Source organism: Phascolarctos cinereus, unplaced genomic scaffold (assembly GCF_003287225.1).
Source record: "Phascolarctos cinereus isolate Bilbo 61053 unplaced genomic scaffold, phaCin_HiC Scaffold_3;HRSCAF=262, whole genome shotgun sequence".
NCBI classification, from domain to species: domain Eukaryota; kingdom Metazoa; phylum Chordata; class Mammalia; order Diprotodontia; family Phascolarctidae; genus Phascolarctos; species Phascolarctos cinereus.
The window spans coordinates 67,622,892-67,644,178 of NW_027555736.1; the positions used below are offsets into that span (position 1 = coordinate 67,622,892).

Sequence of the window (21,287 nt, forward strand, 5' to 3'; positions counted from 1 at the left end):
ATTCCAAACCAAAATTCTTTCCAAAATGCCATCCTGCCTTTTCTTCTTTGCTTTTTTTTTTTTTTTTAAGGTAATTGGGGTTAAGTGACTTGCCCAGGGTCACACAGCTAGTGTTAAGTGTTTGGTCTGAGGCCGAATTTGAACTCAGGTCCTCCTGACTTCAGGGCCGGTGGTCTATCCACTGCACCACCTAGCTGCCACTTTCCCTTCTTTTTTGCAATTTTAACTAATAGGAATCTCAGTTTGTCCATTCTGATTCGTGTTGTCCTGAATGTCACTTCCCTCACCCTGCTCCACATCCCCCTCTCTGCTCATGCTATTTTCCAGGCCTGAAACTGTCCTTTCCATTCTGTGATGGGAACCATTCTAGGCCTCCTTCCATTCACATAGGAGAGGCCCACCCAATCTTTCTTTTTCTTGGGCTACTTTTTATTTTCCCAAAGCTATCAGACTACCTGAAGTTCATGGAGGAAAGGAGGGCAATACTGACCCTAAAACTGCTGGAGGGGAGAGAGCACTACTGATGGTGAAGTCCCCTGACTGGAAAATCCCCCCGCTCCCCAATCACAGTGGTGGAAGTGGCAGGAAGCTAGGGAGGGTCAACGTGGGCCAATTTTTGGTTTGGGAATCTACCAGGTAACTCTTTGAGATTTACTGATCTCCAGATTGGGGTGGGGGGTATTACTGTAAGGTGACAGAAAGGATCATCTCAATCCATATTTGGATCGGTGATTTATCCCATAAGTAGACACGTCTGGACATAGCTGCAGTCTAACCCAAATCATGGATATTTATTTCAGGAAGAAAACACTTTTATCCCAGAAACTTGTACAACAATAATTACAACAAGCATCTATGCAATGCTTTAAGGTTTGCAAAGCCATTTCCATGTTCCCTTACTGGAACCATAAAACAACCTGGGGAGGTGGGTGCTATTATCATCCCCATTTTATAGATGGAGAAACTGAGGTTGAGAGAGGTTAGTAATTTGCTCAGGATCACACAACTAGTAAGTGTCTAAGGCAGGATTCAAATCCAAGTCTTGCTGACTGCAAGTCCAGCACTCTGTTCATTTTGCATAGCTTGAACATGTGTGCAAACTCTTTCAGGTTCTGTCTTTGTCTATCTCCCGCAATTATTCCAAAGATTGGCTATCTCTTGGTCTTTCTCTTAGCCAACTCACAGATTTTCATGGAAGTTGCTGCCATCTGACAATCCCTACTCTGTGCTATTACCACTTGGTCACTAGTCAGGGAGTATAATTCTATGTGTGGGTCAACCATGAGCCTATTAGAGCACATGAAAGCTATTGACTCGACTGAGGCACAGGGAATGCTAAAAGAACTTGAAGAAGACTGTCAGTGTGTTGGGCACAGCTCAGTGGAGGCTTTTTGGAAAGGTGTGGGTGAGAACTGTACAGGATGAGAAGGCAAGGCAAGGCTATGATCCAGGTGGGAGCAAGGAGTCCCAAGCAGCACATCAATCTTCAACCCCTTAATGAAGCATGTTAGATGTGCCAGGCACTGTGCTAAGCTCCGAGGATATACTGAGAGAGCTAAGGCGGCCCTGCCCTTTGACGTCTGGAAGACATTAAAGCATGGTCTGTATCTGGTTATTGTTGGAGCTGATTATGAAATCCTCTATCTTATATGTTATGCCATAATACATACATATGGAGAGACACTGTGGTGTAGTGCATAGGGAGTTGGCTTAGAAGGCCAGGAAGACCTGAGTTCAAGGTGCTGCCTATGGTACAGGCTGGCTGTGGAATGCTGGGCAAGTCACAGCCTCTCAGGGCTCTAGGCAAAGCTCTAAGGCTTTCAAGTATCAATATCCACAGCAAAGCTATCAAGAAGCAGAGATCCAGGTGCTACCCTGAATTCCTAAAGGGAATTTCCTCACCTGGAAGTTCTCTATACCAATGAAATGACAGATCTAGTCCCTTCTATTTACACTCCGACCACACACACACACACACACACACACACACACACACACACACACATATCCATCCATCCATCCATCCATCCATCCATCCATCCATCCATCCATCCATCTATATAGTCTATTTGTCTATACCTATCTGGCATCCATCTAAGCTATCTATCTGCCTATCATAATCTCTCTAAATATGTAACTATCTAATCTATGTGTCTATCTAATACCTATCTATCCAAATATTTGTCTAATCTATCTTATTTGTCTATTTGTTGATCTATCTAATTTTTCTAAATATCTACCTATCTAATATATCTACTTTATTTGTCTATCTGGCATCTAATATATTTATCCTACTTGTCCGTCTATGCATCGAATCGATGTGTGTTTCTAATCTACCAATGTATCTATGTATTTATCTATGCATCTATCTGATCTGTCCACCTGCCTACCATCTATCTATCTCTATCTAAATATGTATCTATCTAATCTATGTATCTATCTAATCTATTTGTCTATCTGGCATCTATCTAATCTGTTTATCTATCTAGCCATCCATCCATCTAGCCATCCATCTGTAAGTACTTATTAAGCGGTTACTGTGTATTAAGCACAGTGATAAGCCCTGGGCGTACCAAAAAAGACAAAGCCCCTCAAAGAACTTACATTCTAAGATGGGAGTGGGGAAACATGCAAAGCAAATAAGCTTATATATATATGTGATTTACATCCTTCTCGAAGGACTTCAGATGACTTAATTTTTTTACTTCAGAATGGAAAATCATATCCAAGGGTACATTTGAACCTTGGAGTTGCCCATAGGTGATTGTGATGAGGATTTTTACAACACATACACATGTTAATCTCATAGGCTTTTGAAGAGGAAGGAACTTTAGAGACCATTTAGATCCATCTTTTCATTTTCTGTATGAGAAAACTGAGATCATTAAAGGCATGGCATACTAGTGTCATAGGGTCATAGATTTAAAGTTGGAACGGACTTTGAAAGATCATCTAGTCCAAAGCTTCATTTTTCGTATGAGACTATTTGGCAGGTGAGGTGAGGGGGGAGGGGTGATGTCTTGTTCCAAGGACACAGAGACAACAGATAGTAGACAAAGGGCTAGAAACTAGGCTTTTCATGCCAAATTCTTCTTTCTTGCTACTATGCCTCATTGCTTCATTCTGTAGCAATATGTGTGTAGGGATGTAAATTATTTTAGAGAAAGCTAGAGAAATGACTTTGTACATCTCATGTTAACTAGATTCTCTGCATCAGACCATAATTCCGATCTTTGACAAGGCAGCCATCTCTTCCTTTGATATTCTCCCACTCAGAAACACTTCTAGCTGACCAGCCTAGCAGGCCATGATGCAACTGAATGTTTCTGGAGGTTTCCATAGTGACTACTAATACTGTGGTTGCTGTGGTCATAGCACCAGATGTCCCAGATCCCCAAAATGATTATGCAGTTGAAAGTTTATAACATTCCCAGGCTAAGTCTGGATCTATGATTGAGGACTATGTCTATCCCAAATCCTGCTGAACTGGAAGAAGTGAGAATGAAAATCTCAAGAAGACAGGACCCCCCCTCCCAACCCCCCACCCCATCCGGGGTTGGGGCAGGGAGAGTTCTATATATTCATTCAATGAACATTTAGTGAATGCTTACTATGTGTAAGATCCTATGGGAGGTGCTCTGGGGGACATGGAGTATAAGAAATGGTCCTTGATTTTCAGGAATTTGCAACCTAGATGAGTAAACAAAACACATATAAAAAGTTAAATAAAAATGTTGCGGGTAGCTTAGGCATTGTCTTGGGTCCTCATTATCTCTACTGGTGAGGACTTAGTTTAGTCATCTCTTGGATAAGGTAGGAATTCCTTGCCTTGTTTATGGAACCCCACTGACACTATATTGAGGATAATTGATTCCAAGCCAATTCATGCATCTGGTCTATATCCCTTGCACTTAGCTTAAAGCAGAGACAGAGGGCTGCAGAAAGACAAAGAATTAGAACTAAGAAGTTAGACAGAAGCATGTTGGCCACACTCATTTCTTTGGAAAAAAGTCTTCTGCAGCCATACAGCCAGTCCAGAGAACTATGTACTCTAGAGAACCATTCTATCCCAGGGATGGTAGCTGTTGGAGATTCATAGTTAGGACTGATAGCCTGAGGATACTGACCCACCCAGAGAGGTGATCACTTATGGCAGTGGGTCAGTGAAGAAATGACCATACCATCCATCCAGGGATGAATGACATATGACACCAAGGGCAATGGGAATGAGATACACTTGTCATGAAACCCAAACAATGGGATCTACTACAAAGAGGTGTCTCCTATTCATACGCTAAGATTTTTTTAGGATTTCTTAGAAGATGTAACAACACATATAGACCTGTTCAGTGATCCTCTTATAATAAGAATTTGGCTTTCATCAAACTTGAGTGTATATCATTATTTTAGGGATTTAATTTGTATTTTTTTTTACAAGGATGTACTTCCTAAACCAGGTGGAAAAAATGGCAGTCTGGTGAAATCTATAAGCCCCTTCTCAAAAGAAATTTAAAAAAAAATCATAATTGAAGGAAATGTTTAATTTCAGTTAAAGGCTAGTGAAAATAAAAAATGTGATTTTTTTCCCTTCCAAGTTCCATGATCCCCTGAAATCTCTCCACAGACAGACCCCTGGCTAAGAACTCTGGTCGAGGGAGAGAAAATGGAGGTGAGGTGGGAAATAACCCTGAATCACATCAGTAATATTGGTCTTCCATTTCCCTGTACTAATTTAATAGTTATACAAGCAGTAAGGACAAGTAAAGATTTGTCACTCTGTTGTCATTTGTAGCCTGGTTTCTTTTGAACTTCTCTGTTAAGGTATAATTTCTATCTCTTTGAGGCTTAGAATGATGAATGTTATATTTTATTTCCACTCCAATGTGATTTAAAATAAAATAATAATTAAAAAACCCCAATATCCCAGAAGTTAATTCTTAAACAGGTTTATTGCTGGCTTTTAACCAGTAAGAATATGTTACACTGCAATATTGGATTTCAGATACACTTTCCCACATTTCATCGTGGTCCTGTTGCCACAGAGTTTCACAGAAATGAATGGCAGACACATGTCACATTCAACAGTTACACAATTCTAATGTGGAAACAGTTGACTTCAGAAAGCGGTACATGTAACTTTCCTTTCAGACCAATGACATTCTATAAATCACTTTCTATTGCCTCCAAAAAGTCCTAAACTTTAAAACAACAGCTCTTCTCTTCCAATGTTCAGCTTGACATCCCATCCTCATTCCTTTTTTATCTTGAGAATTTATACTTCTTTCTTGAAGTGATCTGCACAATAAACTCTCCCCCTTATCCCTAAAGGACCGACCTTTCCTAGCTATCTTTTTCAAACATTAAATGAATGGATCTTCTGGATTTTCTATTTCTACTGTGCTAGGCATTACTTATAAGCATAGACTGATATAAACTATGAATACTAGAACATACCATGGTCTTCCCCATTCCCCATGCCTTTCCCATAACTGCGGAGGACCTGGAACATGCCGCTTTAGACTATACTGGATTTTGCCTGCATGCATGGTATGCTGAGCCACCTGTAAGCCATCCACCATAAGCCCCTTGTAATAAATTACTCTAACTGTCCAGCAGTAAAGCAAAAATGCTCTGTTCCTCCATGTAAAAAAGAAATCAGTATTTACAGAAAGGGGGAGGGGTTGCTTTTTATAAAAAACCAAAACCAACCCCCCCCCCAAACTCCAAAGTTAGGGATCACATTCTATGAAGAATAACAGGAAATAAGGCATAAGGATAATTTTTCTTTTCTTTTCTTTCTTTTTTTTTTTTTAAAGACAGTGCAAATGCCATGGGAATGGGTTACAGCTTGTTAGCAGAACCCACCAGGTAGGTTCCATGCCATTCAGGTGGGGAGCTCTCCTCATGAAAAATACATTCATGCCCCAACATCCACTAACAAATGCTCTGACTACAGGGTAAGGGATGCCTTGGAATGTTAAAGCCCACACTATTCCACCAACCGAATCTTCCAGTGCCAAGTATGGCTCCCTTCCATTTTGAGAAGAAACCAAAGCCCTGAAAAGTGCCATGTCAGGATCACAAGGCAAGGTTGAGAGAACCCAGGCCTCCAGGTCCAGAGGCTGGTGCTTTATCTGTTAGCCCAGGCCATCTGTCTCTGTGATTGTCATTGAGTGTGGGATCTGAGAAGAACATTTATTCTGATATGTACCTGAAAAACCAGGTCCACATTCTGGAAGGGCTTCAGGACATACTCAACTTCAGATGTACTTTAGAGCAAACCCCTAATTTGCCCAGACAACTTTGTGCGTGGACTAAAAATTCTGAGCCAGCATTAATCTTATGATTGCGCCCTTGAAGAAAAAACCAAAGGAGATTCTGACTGCAAAAGTAATGAAAGTTCATAATTTTAAGAAGCTGGAGTGAAATACCTGTAATTGAGCAAATTCAAAGGCAAAGCAGGTGTATAGGGGTGGGTGGTTTATAGGGATATAGATCTCTATCTGGAAGGGATCTCAGAAGCCATCTAGGCCAACTCATTTATTTTAAGATGAAGGCACTGAGGCCCAGAGAGGCTGACTTGCTCAAGGTCACACAGGTAGTAAGTACAGGAGGGGAACTCCAGAACCAATGTTCATTTCACCATACCATAAATCATGAAGCAGGGAGCAAAGTTTTTTCCTTGTAATAATGAAGTTGCTCTGACATCCTGGGGTTCTGATTGGGGTCTCTCCCTGCCTCTCTTCCCCCCACCTCACTTCAGGGAGCCAGCAACATGGGGGCAAATATGTGGTCCCTCAGCCCTGCTAACATTCTGTTCCTTTGTATTTAGATAGCAATCTTTTTCTAATGGATCCAATGTCCTGTATAAGCAAGCCCTCCTTTAATGGAGAATGATTCTCACAAGACCAGGAGGCAGGTTGGTAGGTAAATTAGACTTACGTAACTACGCAGGAGGAGATGAAGGAAGGAGAGGCAGAAGGTGATAGGAACCCAATCAGTGCAGCTTAGGTTGAGTGTTGAAGTGGGTGGAGGGGAAGGGAGCAAGCATTTATTCAGTGCCAGCTACATGCCAGGCATGGTGCTAAGTGCTTTACAAATATCGCATTTGAACGTGATGGACAAGGAGTCAATCCCATTTAGCCAGGCTTTGCTCTTTGGATGTAGAAGGATGTGGTAGTGGTGACAAAGAGAGAAGAAAGAAGAGGAAGAGAAGTGAATCTTGAGTCCCATTGTAAGGGTGGATTCTTGTGCTGCAAGTGGGGATTTCCATTGGAAATAATGACTCACAGACATGGTGACTTGAAGGCATGAAGTCGGTTTGTCCTAGAGGCCCCTGCCAATAGCACGTGCATGTACATTATATACATACCATACCAGCAAAACATAAAAAAGAAAAAAATGGGGAGATCTTTATCATTTCTACAACTACACAACTAATACAAACAATACTGCCTAAAAACACACACACACACAAACAAAACCAAACATTCAGATTTGTACTTTGCCCTGCAGAGAAACTCCTTCTGATATGGTATAAATATAATATACAGACTGGAAAGTTTAACTTATCAAGATTCATTCGGGATGACAGGATGCAGCTCATCTGTGGTTTTCCCTTCCTGGACCACTCCAGAGTTACTGCACGCAACCCCACGTCAGAATGTTTTGGTATATTTGTATGCATGGGGCAACACCAGGCACACTCCCCTTTACACACATGCACACTTAGGAGGGTAATGTGCTCTGAGAGACAACTATCCTTTCCCAGAAAGCCTGCTTTCTTTGAAGACGGCCAATGACAAAGATCAAGGAAGAGGCTTGCTTCTTTCTTTTTCATTAACCACCACCGATGGAACTGAAAATGATTGTGGATTGAGGCCAGATTGGATCAAAGTAGAAACCTTGGATGTGGTTTAGATATTTGAATGAATATCCCTGTAATTGGAGAGAGGGCAGAAGCAATGCCAACCAATTCACCCTACGTGAGGCCATGCTGCCCCGTACCATATGAAGAATTCTTGATCATGCCAAAAGAAACTGGGTATGTGGAACAATGGAGAAGGGTGGGTCAATGGGACTGACTTGAAAAGATTTGGGGAGAGAAGAATTCTCTTTGTGTGAAGGAGAAAGTGTTTGTTTCATTCACAGCTCAAAGAGCTTTTCTAACTCTTCCGAGGAAAGCAGACCCTGTTAATTTCTGAATACTCTATTCTGGAATTGTGAATAATGAGGAAACATTAGGAGTGGAGGTGTCATCCAGGTATATAAATGACTTAATTGGGTATATATAGGGACCTAGGTACCCACATATACATCAGGACAGATACCTGAATTTATCTACTGATAAATCCACTCCTGTATGAGATATATAAAAATATTTCATATAGTAAATTGACACATGGTAATTTTTTTTTTTGCTGACCAGCAACAAATTCCAATATTTTTCAACTGTAAACCAAGACTCAATAAATATATTGAATTCAGCAAAGAACTCGGTTTTGTCAATCTTGGTTCCTCTGGAGCTTCAAAAGTCAGGCTGAGGAGGTGGGCGGGATGGTGGGGGTCCTGGGGGCAGCCGTGCAGGAGGGGGAACAGGAGGCAGCTGTCTGGAAGGAGGCTGAAGAGACGATGGAGGAGGAGGAGGGCCCCGGGAGGCATTGTCGAGGGGGACGCTCTCATGGCTGGGGGGTGGTCTTGGTGGCTGTTTGAATGAAGTTGGTTTGCCATCAGATTTTACTCTGGTGAAGTTGATGCACCTTCCCTATTGGGGAGACAAAAAGCCAATAGTTAATAAAAATGAATCAGGAATTAGTCACTGTTACAGTGGGAACGTATCACGCTGGAGTTGTTCCCAACCTGTGGGCCCTGTTTTCCTGGAATGTGGCAGGAGCAGGGAAATCTCAGTTTAAAGCCTGTTTCAGACTCATATTGGCTATGTGACCATGGGCAAATTATTCAACCTAAAAATGCTAACTTAGAACTGAGTGGCTATTCTACACTGGTGGAAGGCATTTCCACACTGGGAAATGAAGAATGGAAGTTCCTTGAGGATAGAGATTATTTCATTTTTCTCTTTGTCTTTCTATCACCTACTTCAGGGTCTGGCATATAACAGCAATTAATAAATACTTTTTGAAATGAATTGAATTGGGAATTCCCTATATTGATGAAATCAAAATATATCAAACAAACCATCATGATGTTCTAGAAAATAAAAACAAAACACCTGAGCTTTGGTCACTCCCTTTAGTGCATTTTCTAGAGCTTTTCCGTAAACAAGATGGCACTTCATGCCTGCTTTGGAAGCCTGAGCCAAAGATGTACATCAGTAGAACAATAATGTTTATAATATAATTGCCGACATTTATATGATACTTGGAGGCTTACAAAGTGCTTTATATAGATGACCAAGTTGGAACCTCAGAACAGCCCTGTGGGGGTGAATATCCATGTCAACTGCCAAAAGGAGAAAAGATGGAAACCGTGAACTCTAGGTGCTCCAGATTTCTTTCTCAATGAGGCAGAGTGGAGAGAAGGTTGGCTTTGGGGTCAGGAAGACCTCAGTTTAATTTCTGCCTATGACACATACTGGCTTTGTAACCTAGTGCAAATCACTTAACCTTAGTTGCCTCCAGAAAAGAAAAGAAATAAAAGCCCCCTGAATTTGATAAACACAGGGGTTTTTAGCCTTTTTTTGGTGTCATGGGCCCCTGTAGTAGCCCAGCAAAGCCTATGCTCAACTTCTCCGAATGAAGCTTTTGAATAATTGAAGGAAATGCTAAATTTCAGTTAGAGACTGGTGAAAATAAAAGATGCCATGTTTTTCCCATCCAAGTTCATGAATGCCTTGTCATAGGCTCTTATCTATAGACCCATTAGGGGTCTGTGGACCCCAAGTGGACCCTTGATGGATATCAATGAATGAGTTATGTATATGAAGTATTAAGAGCTTATGTGCCAAGCACTGTGCTAAGCACTGGGGATACAAAGAAAGGTAAATTTAGAGGCAGTGAGGTAATGCAGCGGTTAGAGCCCTGAACTTGGAGGCAAGAAGACCTGAGTTCAAATCCAGCCTCAGACACTTACTAACTATATGATGCTGAACAAGTCACTTAATTGCTGACTACCTCATTTTCTCTCTCTGTAAAATGGAGATTAAAAATAGCATCTACCCTCCAGGGTTGTTGTGAACATCAAATGTGATATTTGCAAAATGCTCTGCAAACCTTAAAGTGTTAATGCAAATGCTAGTTATTATTAGATCACTGTCCCTTTCCTAAAGGAAAACATGGGAGAAAATGCAGACAATAATAATAATAATAACATTTATATAGCACCTACTATGTGCAGATCCTTTGTGAAGAGCTTTATAATCATGTCATTTGATTCTCACAACAACCCTGGGACATAAGAACTATTCTTATTTTTATTTTACAGGTGAAGAAACTGAGGCAAATAGACTTACTCAGGGTCACACAGCTAGCTAATATCTGACAATTATGTACGTAAAGGATAAATATGGTATAATCCCAGAGTGAGGGCCCTAGTAATTGGAGAGCCTTGGAGATACCTGCAGATGATGAGATATGAGCTTAAGACCTGAAGGAAGCCAGGAGGTGGAGGTAAGGAGGGGCAGCCTTCCAGGCTCAGGCAGCAAGTGGCAAGAATGAATCCAGTCCTTTGGCAGATTTCTGGTCTATATCCTCCTACCTGGTGTCTAGGAGAGAGGCCCTTCCCTTGTTAGGCCTTCTCTGTCTCTGGGTCAGGGTTACCCCAGTGGCCTGACTGCTTGACTCCTGGTGACCACTGCTCCTCCTCTGAGTCAGCCAGGCCTCCATTTTCAGATGAAAGCTCTGAGATTACTGTTGAAAGACTCATGAATAATCTGCCGCTGGTCGCTCTGGCTAGCTACAGTCTCCTTCATTTTTCCAAAGCCTGCTTCCCTGCTGGCCTCTTCCCATCACTAACTCCCTTCCTTCTGCCTCCATGGCCAGCCGGGCCTTGGCAGCTTGTCCTGAGGCAGGCCCAGACTCTAAATTGAAGATGGAGCTTATACCTTGCTGATTCCTCCCAAGGTTTCACAGTAAGTAGCTGTGGTCTAGAGAGTCTGGGTTCCTTTAGCTACAAACTTGCCTCCACAAGCAATTTTTCTTTTTCTTTTTTTTCCTGCTATATCTCTGAAAACTATTCATTATGCTAATAAAAAGGGCAGCTGGAGTCCAGTCCAGGGACACAGCCTTGCCCCGAGCTCAGCCCCAACCAAGGGCTAGTCCCATCTGTGTGTTCCTTTTGCCACATAGGGCAGAAACCACATCTTTTCTTCCTCCACTTCAGCTCTGGGAAATGGGCCCCGTATCTTTTGGGGAGAGGGGATGCACCCTGGCTCCCCAGTTCTTCTATAAACAATCCTTAGGGCCAATGTGCTGTGAAGAGGGGGGAAAACCCATCTGCTGTCAGCCATCAGGAGAGGGAGAAGGGCCAACAACAGCAGACCCTCTCTTGATTTTCCTATATGGGGTTCTCAGGGTGGACTAAGGGAAGGTAGAGGATACACACAGGAAGGGAAAACATCTCCAGTGGTCTCTGCATTTGACCTCCAGGCCGTGCTACGGGAATCCACGGTGAGGCGGCAGCTCTTAGCTCCAGACTGCGGCCAGTGTCAGAACAAGGAATAAACAGTTATTACGCCGCTCTATTTCCTCTGTGGTAACAAAACGACTAAGTAGCACATTCTCCATTCAAGTGGCAGACAGACTCCAACTCTAACCCAAACCACACTTGGAGGAAAAAACCAAAAAAACCAACAACAAAAAGCTAAGCCTATGGTGGGAGTCACTTGAGTTTCCAACCCTGGAGACTAAAGAAGCCGGTCTCTGAGATATGTATTAGCTCTTCTTTGTGAGACAGGAGTTTGACTGAGAGACATATGAGTTAGATCCTCGTGATTCCTGGATGTCCTATCCAGCCAACTGATTCCAAATGACTACAGCTCAAGAAAATCTCATTCAGTCTCTTGCTCAAAAAATCTCAATGGCTCCCTGTTGCTACTTGGATAAAATAGTAGCTCACAGGTTCTCCACTTTAAAGCCCTTCACTATCTGGCCCCATGCTCGTTGCAGACATATCACATTACTTACTCCTCACCAATGCACTCTATCTTCTGTACAAAATGGCCTGCCCCAAAGACACTGCTGTATGTACACATTCTCTCCTTCCCTCCTCCTAGAATTCCCTCAACCTCTGCACAAGAGATACCTGGAATCTCCTGAGTTCGAGTCCTGAATCACTGCCTTTTGAAAGCCTTGAACTAGATCTCTCATAAACATCTCAAGTCAAACAGAACTATTCCGTTGGCCTCTCAGAACCCCTAGCTCAAGTAGGACTTTCTTCAAGAGGCCTTTCCTAATTCACTCTGTTGTTAATTTCTCCCTCCCCATTTCCATTCGTTGTGTATTTACATATCCTTTATTTACTTATCTGGGAGCATGTTGTGTCCCCCAAGTACTGGGGTTCTTAAACTGGGGTCTCTGAACGTGTTTAAAATTTTTACAACTATTTCAATACATTTAGCTTATTAAGATTTATTAAGCCTCATTTCTGTGGAAATAGAGTCAAGAAGACTTGCCTAGGGATCCTGCCTCACAGCTGTGTAACTCTCTCAGCCTTAATTTCTTCATCTATAAAATGGGGATGATAATAACACCTAAATCCCAGGATTGTTGTATTAGATGAGATAATATATGCAAAGCACTTTGCAAAATTTAAAATGCTAGCTATTCTAAGCTTCTTGGAAGCAGAGACTTGGTTTTTTTTCTCTCTATGCTTGGCAACTCTCACAAAGCCTGAAACAGTAAGAATTTAATACATCCTTATGGAATTAATGAAGTCACAAATGTAATTGGCCTCAGTTTCCTCAACTGGGAAATGACAAGGTTGGTCTACGAGACATCAAAGTTTCAATCAAGCTCTAAAAATGTCCGTAATTCTGATTCTACCTAACTCCTGGAGGTTGGAGGGTCTTTGGAGATGGTTCTCTCAATGATTTCACAATTGTTGCCAAAAATTAGGGCAGGGTAGGGGCCAGGAGCCAGGCCAACTGTTATTAGCTCTGGCTTCAACCTAGCTCTTCTGTTCAGATAAACTGACTCAAGGGCATCCTTACCATTTCCTGGCATAAAGAGAAAGGAGCCAAAGGTTAAATGAAATATCATTGAAAGCGAAAGCCGAAATAAGCTAGGTTAACAAGGAGGTCTGGTGAGAATCCTGGCGGGTGCCCCAGCTTCCTCCAGGTGAATGGGCAAGGCCTCAGACAAAGTAAGACTTGGGAAAGACCTTATCTTAGAAAGGCGAAGGTCACCCAATGCTTCCGGTGCCATCGCCAGTCATCTTGACCTATGTTTTGCCACTGGACTCTGATCACTCTGGAGGACAGAGTAAGTCTGTTAACTCTGCACATCTCTGCCTCACTTGACTCCAATTCACATGCAAGTCAAGACATCACTCTCATGATGTCATTAGCCTTCTAGAAGGATGGACATAACAGCAGGTCCAAGGCCAAACTGGAGCCCTCGGGTTTGCTTGTTTTTGCTGGTATCTTACCAATGCCAGGTCTATCTCTTTCAAAGGGGAGGTGTTTTTTCACCTTCTGTTCTCACACCTGGACTTTCTCTGGAATCCTCTTTCTTTCCTCCTGCCCCAGCACTTTGTTTATAGTAGGCACTTAATAAACATTTGCTGGGTTAGACTGGACCAGATTCTTGTGTAAATTAAGCCACTGTGTAAGTTCTCTGGGGGCCCTCAACCTTTTATGCCTCGTCTCTAATGATGCCGTGAAAGAGACTTTTCCTTGTTAAAAGAATTTCAGACCTGAACCAGCAGGTGGTGGAGGTATTGGGGGTGGGGGTAGGAGTTGCTCTTTGCAGGCCTTCTGGAGGCCCAGCACTTAACAGGGTACTTGTCACAAAACTGCTGGATGCAACCAGATGGGCTACACGATGGTGAAAGTTTTGTAGTAAACTCTCACTCATCGAAACGATAACAGCTCACACACTGCATTTGTATTTGTACTCATTCATTTTCTTACATCATCTTTGACATGGGTAGGTCTTCCAGCAGCAACAGGAGATGAGATGGCTCAGACTATTCGTGCATCATCCCCATTGAAAATGATATGAATGATAAGAGCACAATGACATTTACATGGTGCTTGAGGTTTGCCTAGCAATTTATGTATTAGCTTCTTTCATCTTCACAACAACCCAGAGAGGTAGATACTATTATTATCCCCACTTTACAGTTGAGGAAACAGAGGCTGACATGCCCAGAATCAGTCACATAGCTAGTGTCTAGGGCAGAATGTGAACTCAGGACTTCCTGTTTCTAAGTATCCCTCCTCCTCTCCCCCTCCCCCTTTTCTAATCACTGTATCACCTAGCTGCAAAGGGTCATGATTTTCTGAAGGACACCTACAAGTAAGTGACAAGTAGGCTCACTCCCACTGCCAACAACCTCACACAGTCTCACTACCTACCTCAAAAAGCTTACAGAAAGCATTGGTATAAAGTCAAAGCTCATCGTGATTGACCCAAAGACCCCAAACTGAGAGCCTACTGTCTCATTGGGTCCTGCCTTCCTCCTTTGGGGGAGCTAGCATCACTGAGGAACCAATTGACTTGAGTCTTTTCAGCAAAGCTCTAAAACCAGGAGAGCTTCGGCAAGCCAGGGCAGGTCCTTGAGATGACTGACTCCTTGTTTAACCTCTTCCCTGCTTTCTTTGTCCAAAGAGAAGCCCAAGACACCCCTGAGCTTTTAGGTACAAACTGGCTTTCCTAACAACCCAAAGAGTTTTGGGTCTTCTGACCACCTCCCATGTGGCCTTTCTGTGCTGTAGATAAGCTTTAAGAAAGGCAAAAGGGAGGCCTTTTCTCTGGCCTGACTCCCTGCAGATGAACTTTGGTAGGATGTGATTAGCGGGGCATCTTGTTGGTATCTTACTTGGCATCTTATTTTACCCAATACCGTCATGAAAAGTTGCATATCTATCTAATGTTTCTTCCGGGGTGGTGGTGGTGGTGGTGGTAGTGAGCTTACTATTTAAAGCAGTTCTATGATAAGAAACAAAGAGCAGCCCATTTATTTATTTGGTAAATATGAACCTTCCAGCAGTAGGAAACGTGAAGGATTTTAGAGTCAAAGGATCTGAGTCTGAATCTTGGCTCTGTTACTTATCTTTATATGACTTTGGGCAAGTTACCCTCAGTTTCCCCATCTGTAAAATGAGGGCATTGGACTGGATGACCTCCAAGGTCTCTTTCAGCTATGATCTTATGAACATGTTTACATATCAGATTTGCTTAAAGGGGGATATATTTAGAAATGTAATGAAATCTTTCCCTCGAATAATGGGAGAAGGGGAAAAGGGAGGGCCCTGACACAAGTATCAATTGATCACAGATTGGAAGGGACCTTCAGGTATCTAGCACAGCCCTCTCTCTCTTTACAGATGGAAGAACTAAGGCTCGGTGACTTGGACAAAGGCGCACTGTACCTCACTGTTATGGAATACCAGTTTTCCCTGGGACCTGCCATCTTCTGTTCTTGTTTCTTCTTGCCCTCTGGTATCCCTCACACCTATGTCCTGGGCATATGACAGAACATAAGCTCCTTGAGGCCCAGTCTATTGCATTTTTGTCTTTGTATTGCTGGCACCTCATGTAGTGCCTGACACAAAATAGACCCTCCATAAACACTTCTTGCTTGATTGGCTGGTGTGGGGCTGATCCACACCCTATGTCTGGCTGCTGTGGAATCACTCAGGATCCAGACCCAAACTCCCTCTCAGTGATTTGTTTTCTAATTCCACATCTAGGAAGAGACTCTTTCTTGTTGACCCATCCTATCAGTTCTTGTCTCTCTGTAGAGTAGTCACAGTGCTACAGAGATAGCCCCACATAAAGCAGGGATGATCTCAAAAGCGTTTAGAAGAATTGCAGCCACCCAATGACTGGCAAGCTATCCAGACGGCCTGGATGGATGCCTGGTGCCAGGAAAAGCCACTTTGTGGATCTTTCCAGGTACAACAGAATCTCTGGGCAGATTTCAAGCTCACTCCTTCTGTGTGCTGGCTCTAATCCTTCTGCCATCCTCTTCCCTTACTCTTAATTCTATTTCCTCTCCATCTGCAGAACAGTATCAAGCGCCACCTATAGTCATACTCCATAATCATTTGTTCAAATGGCTTTTTCTTCAGTTATAGATTCAGGTCAACTTGAGGCGGCTGGCAGCTCTTTCTACCATTTTGATTCTCAGACCAGTGAGGAATTTCAGAGGCCCCTCATTGAGCTACATCACGAAGCTTGGTTTCTGAACCCTAATGGAGCCAGCTGGACACAGAATGATGCTTACTCACGAAGAAGTACAGCCACTCAACGACCTCTTGATGACAAAGCCAAATTGCTAGAGACCCATGAACCAAACTTTCCCAGGTGTAAGTATCAGATATTTTTAAGCCAAAGTTAACTCACATGGGGTAAAACCAACCAACCAAAAAAAACCCCAACAACCCCAAAACCAAAAAAACCAACCCAACCCATGGATGGGAAAAAAGAGACATAAAGAGAGGCAACTACTGGATTTCAATCCAACACAAAGTCAAGTCAGCAAGCATTTATTAATTATTTATTACTGTGTAAGGCACTCTGCTGGATTCAAAGAAAAAAAAACCCAAAATAAAAGAAAAATGGCCCCCATCCTCAAAGAGATTACATTCTACCAGGGGAGATAAAGCAAAAACAGATAAATAAATATAAGATAACTGTAGGAAAGAGGGTTTTAGCAAATGTGTATTAAGAAAGGGTTCCTGTAGGATGCGGCACCTGAACTAAACCTCGAAGGAAGCTAAGGAACATTCCAGGCTCAAGAAGCTTCTGGGGCTTTCTGCCACCTCTAGGATAAAGCACAAATGTCTCTGGTTGGAATTTAAAGCTTTTCACCATCTGGCTCCAGTATTGCCTCCCAGGTTGATTACATGTCACTCCCCATTACTCACTTGACCTCCAGCAAAACTGACCTACTCACCATTCCCCATAGAGAACATTCCATCTATTCCCTCTGGATTTTTGTAGAGGCTATCTCCCATGCCTCAAATGTACCTCCTTATCTCTGCCTCTTGGAACTGCTAACTGCTTTCAAGGGTTCATTTAAGTGACCTGCCCTTTAAGGGAATTTTCCTGAATTCCTTCTCGCTAACCCTCTGCCCACTCCCAGTTACTTTTTTTAAATGTGTGTGTGTACATACACATATATGTATATATGTACACACATATACACAAATGTGTATGTGTATGTGTATATGATATATATATGTGTATATATTATATATATGTTTTGCATTTATTTACTTCTCTGTGAATATATCATTCTTCTCCTCCTCTCCTCCTACTCACTGGAAGCCCTTTGTTGATAAGGAATATCTCTCTTTTGTATGTGTATACCCAGCACCTATTAATGTGCTTGACATATGTCTTAATTAATGCTTACTGACTGATGGTCCAGCTTGATTGGAATATAGAGTACTTTAAGGAGAGTAATGAGAGGTACGTTGGAGCCATTTATGAAAGGCTTAAATGACAGGCTGAAGAGTTAATATTGTGTCCTGGAGGGAACAGGGATTCATTGAGTATTCTTGAGCTGAGGAATAGCACAATCAGAGCTGTCTCTTAGGGAGATTAGTTTGGCAGCTGTGTGGAGGATGGATTAGATAGGGGAGGGGCTGGTAGTACAAAGACCCTTTGGAGGTCGTCTCCTAAGTCTAAGGAAGAGGTGGTAAGGGCCTGAACAGCGGAGGCAGTCATGGGAATAGAGAGAAGGGTTTGTATGAAAGAGATGGAAAGGGCACTGAGTATGGAGTCAGACGCTGTTTTGTTCAGTTAGTTTTCAGCCCTGCCTGGCTCTTTGTGATCCCATTTGGAGTTTTCATGGCAAAGATACCGGAGTGGTTTGCCATCTCCTTCTCCTTTGGTTCAAATCCTGCTTCACACTTATTAGCTGTGTGACCATGGGCCTGTCACTTAACCTCTGTCTGACTCAGTTTCCTCATCTGTCAAATAAGCTGGAGAATGAAATGGCAAGCACTCCAATATCTTTGCCAAGAAAACTTCAAATGGGGTCAGAGTCAGACATGACTGAAAAATGACAGAGCAACAAATTCTTCTTCCCCACCCATGATGTTTTACTAGACTTAGGATTTCATTGGCATGAGGCATACCAGTAAGGAATATTCCCTACAAATGCAGCTCAACTCTTCTATAACTTAGACAATTGTCTGGAGCACTGAGGGCTTAAGTCACATGCCAGGGACCACAAAGACAGAGGTGGAGCTTGAACGCAGGTCTTTCTGGCTCTAATGCCAGTCATTGATCTGCTACAGCAAATTACTTCTCCCAATATTACTCTAGAAACAATCATTCATCTTGGCTTACCTCTGGATAGTGTCTACTAGTTATTAAGAGGCTTGTAATTTAAACCCAGGGTCCTTCTGTTCCAAATCCATTGTGTTTTTTACAACATCACAATGTGTTGTCTCTATCTACACACACACACACACACACACACACACACACACACACATGCATGCACATGCCCATACATTCATGATATTTGTATTTTCTGTGTAATGTCCCCTAAGATTGTATGCTCTTTGTGAAGAGTGTTCTTTGTGTATTTTCTGTCCAGGTGGCACCCAACACATAACCTTACCAATTAAATAAGGAAGGAAGGATACCAGGTTTCTTTCAGCAGTCCAAAACTTAAAAAGTAATTTCCCTTTCTACTGGATTTAACTGGGAAACTTTCTAAGCTTTGGGATATTTCCTTGTGGTTGAAACAATCTATAAAAAGTCCTATTTCCCAAAATTTTATGTGTACTCTATTTAAAATAACTCATATTAAAGGACAGCCATAATTGCTTCAATGGAAAGACAGAAAGCATTTTGTAAGCACATACTTTATGCCAGACACTGTGCTAATTGCTTTACAAATATTTCATTTGATTATCACAAACATCCTGAGAAATAGGTGTTATTATTATCTCCATTCTATGGTTGGAAAACCTGAGGCAGACAGAGGTTAAGTGACTCGCCTAGGGTCACACAGCTAGGAAGTGTCTGGGGCTGGATTGGAACTCCTATCTTTTGACTCCAGGCACAGCGTCACTGGTCTACTGGGCCACCTAGCTACCTCAGACAGGATTCAAAGAGTGTTGCTCTGTCCTCCATATGGTGGATACACATTCAAAAACTCCCTGCCAAGCATTTAGACACAACTGAAAGTGTGAGATAGTACACAGATTTCCAGGTGGAAGGGATCTCAGGGGCTATCGATTCCAACCTCTTTGTTTTCCAGATAAGGAAACTGAGGCCCAGGGGTTAAGGAGCTTATCCAAAGTTACAAGGCAGTAATGGTCAGAAGCAGGATTTGAACTCAAGTCCCCTGACACTAGGGTCTGCTTTCTTCTCCCTGTTCCACACAGAGAGCAGTGACATCTCTCAATGCATCATGCCAGTTGCTGATTCCCCGTCTAAAGTTGTTAACAAGAGCCAGCTTCTAGTCCAATAACAGCCACTCTGACCATATCCAGTTCTCTTAGGTTTCATTATGACTTCTACTGCCAGGCAGTCCCAGGCACCCCTGTCATTCACCATCTAACTCAATGGGAGTTGTGCACTCCACGGAGTTAGGCCCTGCTCTTCAGCTCAGGTCAGCATGAGCTTTCATGAGACATGGTTTTCTTTCCCTATGTTGACTTTTTGTCTCTCTGTCATCTCTTGCCATATCATTCTCCCAATTGGCTTCTGAAACACAAGCGGTGAAAATTCCACCCCCCATCCTGACCTATCTTGGCCCTGACCCTTGGCAATAACTTCGATCTGAGCACACCAAACCCCAGAGTCCCTGGTTAACACCATAATCTAGGCCAGGGATTCTTAACCTGGGGATTGTAGATAGATTTCAGCAGGGCCACGAACTTAGATGGGGAAAAGAATTACATCTTCTAACTGAAATTTAACATTCCCTCAAATTAGGAATGTAGGCAACAAAGCAGCATTCTGAGAAGAGGTACCTAGGTCTTATTAGACATAGAAGTGGTCTTTGTCACACAAAAATGTTAGAACCCTTGCCCTTGGCTGCAGATTCCCCACTCTTGCCTTAGGCAGAGGTCTGGATTCCAGGGCTGAGCTAAGAGACTGAAGTGGCTTTAAATCTGTTTTCAAGGCTGTGGCTAGCGTGCTTTGTTCCCTTCCACTAGAGTCTGAGGCTGTGTGGACATGCCCCTGCATTGTCTGTGTCTGGGTTGAGGCAGGTGGTTTGGCGATCAGAGCCCGGGATGTGGAGTCAGGAGAATCCTACCTCCCAATACTTACATAATTGGTTAGATGGCCCTGTCCAATCTATGATTTATGATCTACATTACTGACTAGTGCTCTTATTTTAAAATGTTTTCAGAATGTGAAATGGGAAAAAAACCCATTACAGTTGTTAATTCTTCAGCAAAGCAATTTCTTACCGATTTTTCTGCCTTCTTTTACTGAAGGATATAGCTGGGCAAGTTGTTTAACTTTTCTGTGCCTCAGTTTCCATATCTGTAAAATTAGGGGTTGGACTCAATGTCCTCTAGGGTCCTATCCAGTTCTAAACCTATGGATTATGATCAATTATTTCCCCTCTGTCTGAGGGGATTCCAATCAAATGAATTATGTTGGGAAAGATAGACCGTAAAGATTCAGACCACGATGAGACCAATTTGTGCTCTAGTACTGTCAGCAAAGATATTGTGACCCTGTGTAAACTGAAACCAAGACTCAGTTTCCCCACCTGAAAAATGGATATTACTGTTGACAATGTGGTTGTGGGATGCAAATGGGGTCACCTCAGTGGAAGTGTTCTGAGAATTATGTGCTGTAAAAGTGGAATATAATATTCTCCCACTGTGGTTGCTGTCCGTATTTCTACTTTGCTGTCAGACAGACTCCTGTAAGGTCCTTCAGTAAAAGAAGGCAGAAAAATTGGCAGGAAATTGCTTTGCTTCAGAATAAAGCTAAACCATCCTAATGATTGGCCTGCCATTTCATATTCTGAAAACATTTGAAAACTAGAGCTATGGTCAATAATATAGATGACAAATCATAGATGCAGAGCTAAAAGGGGCCTCAGAAATCATCTAATCAAAACTCTCCCTTCTATCCCCATTTTATAGATAAAGAAACTGAGGCATAGAGAAGTTAAGT

General features: G+C 42.5%; 1 protein-coding gene across 1 annotated transcript in view; it reads right to left on the reverse strand.

The window, feature by feature from the left end:
- Nucleotides 1-4,930: 4,930 nt before the first annotated feature.
- The window catches only part of ANTXRL (ANTXR like), a 100,666-nt gene continuing 84,309 nt past the window's right edge, over nt 4,931-21,287 (reverse strand). Inside the window, exon 18 of the mRNA XM_020996800.2 lies at nt 4,931-8,764. Coding sequence (XP_020852459.1) covers nt 8,528-8,764 — 237 coding nt within the window. The 3' untranslated portion in view covers nt 4,931-8,527. The remainder of the gene's footprint in view (nt 8,765-21,287) is intronic.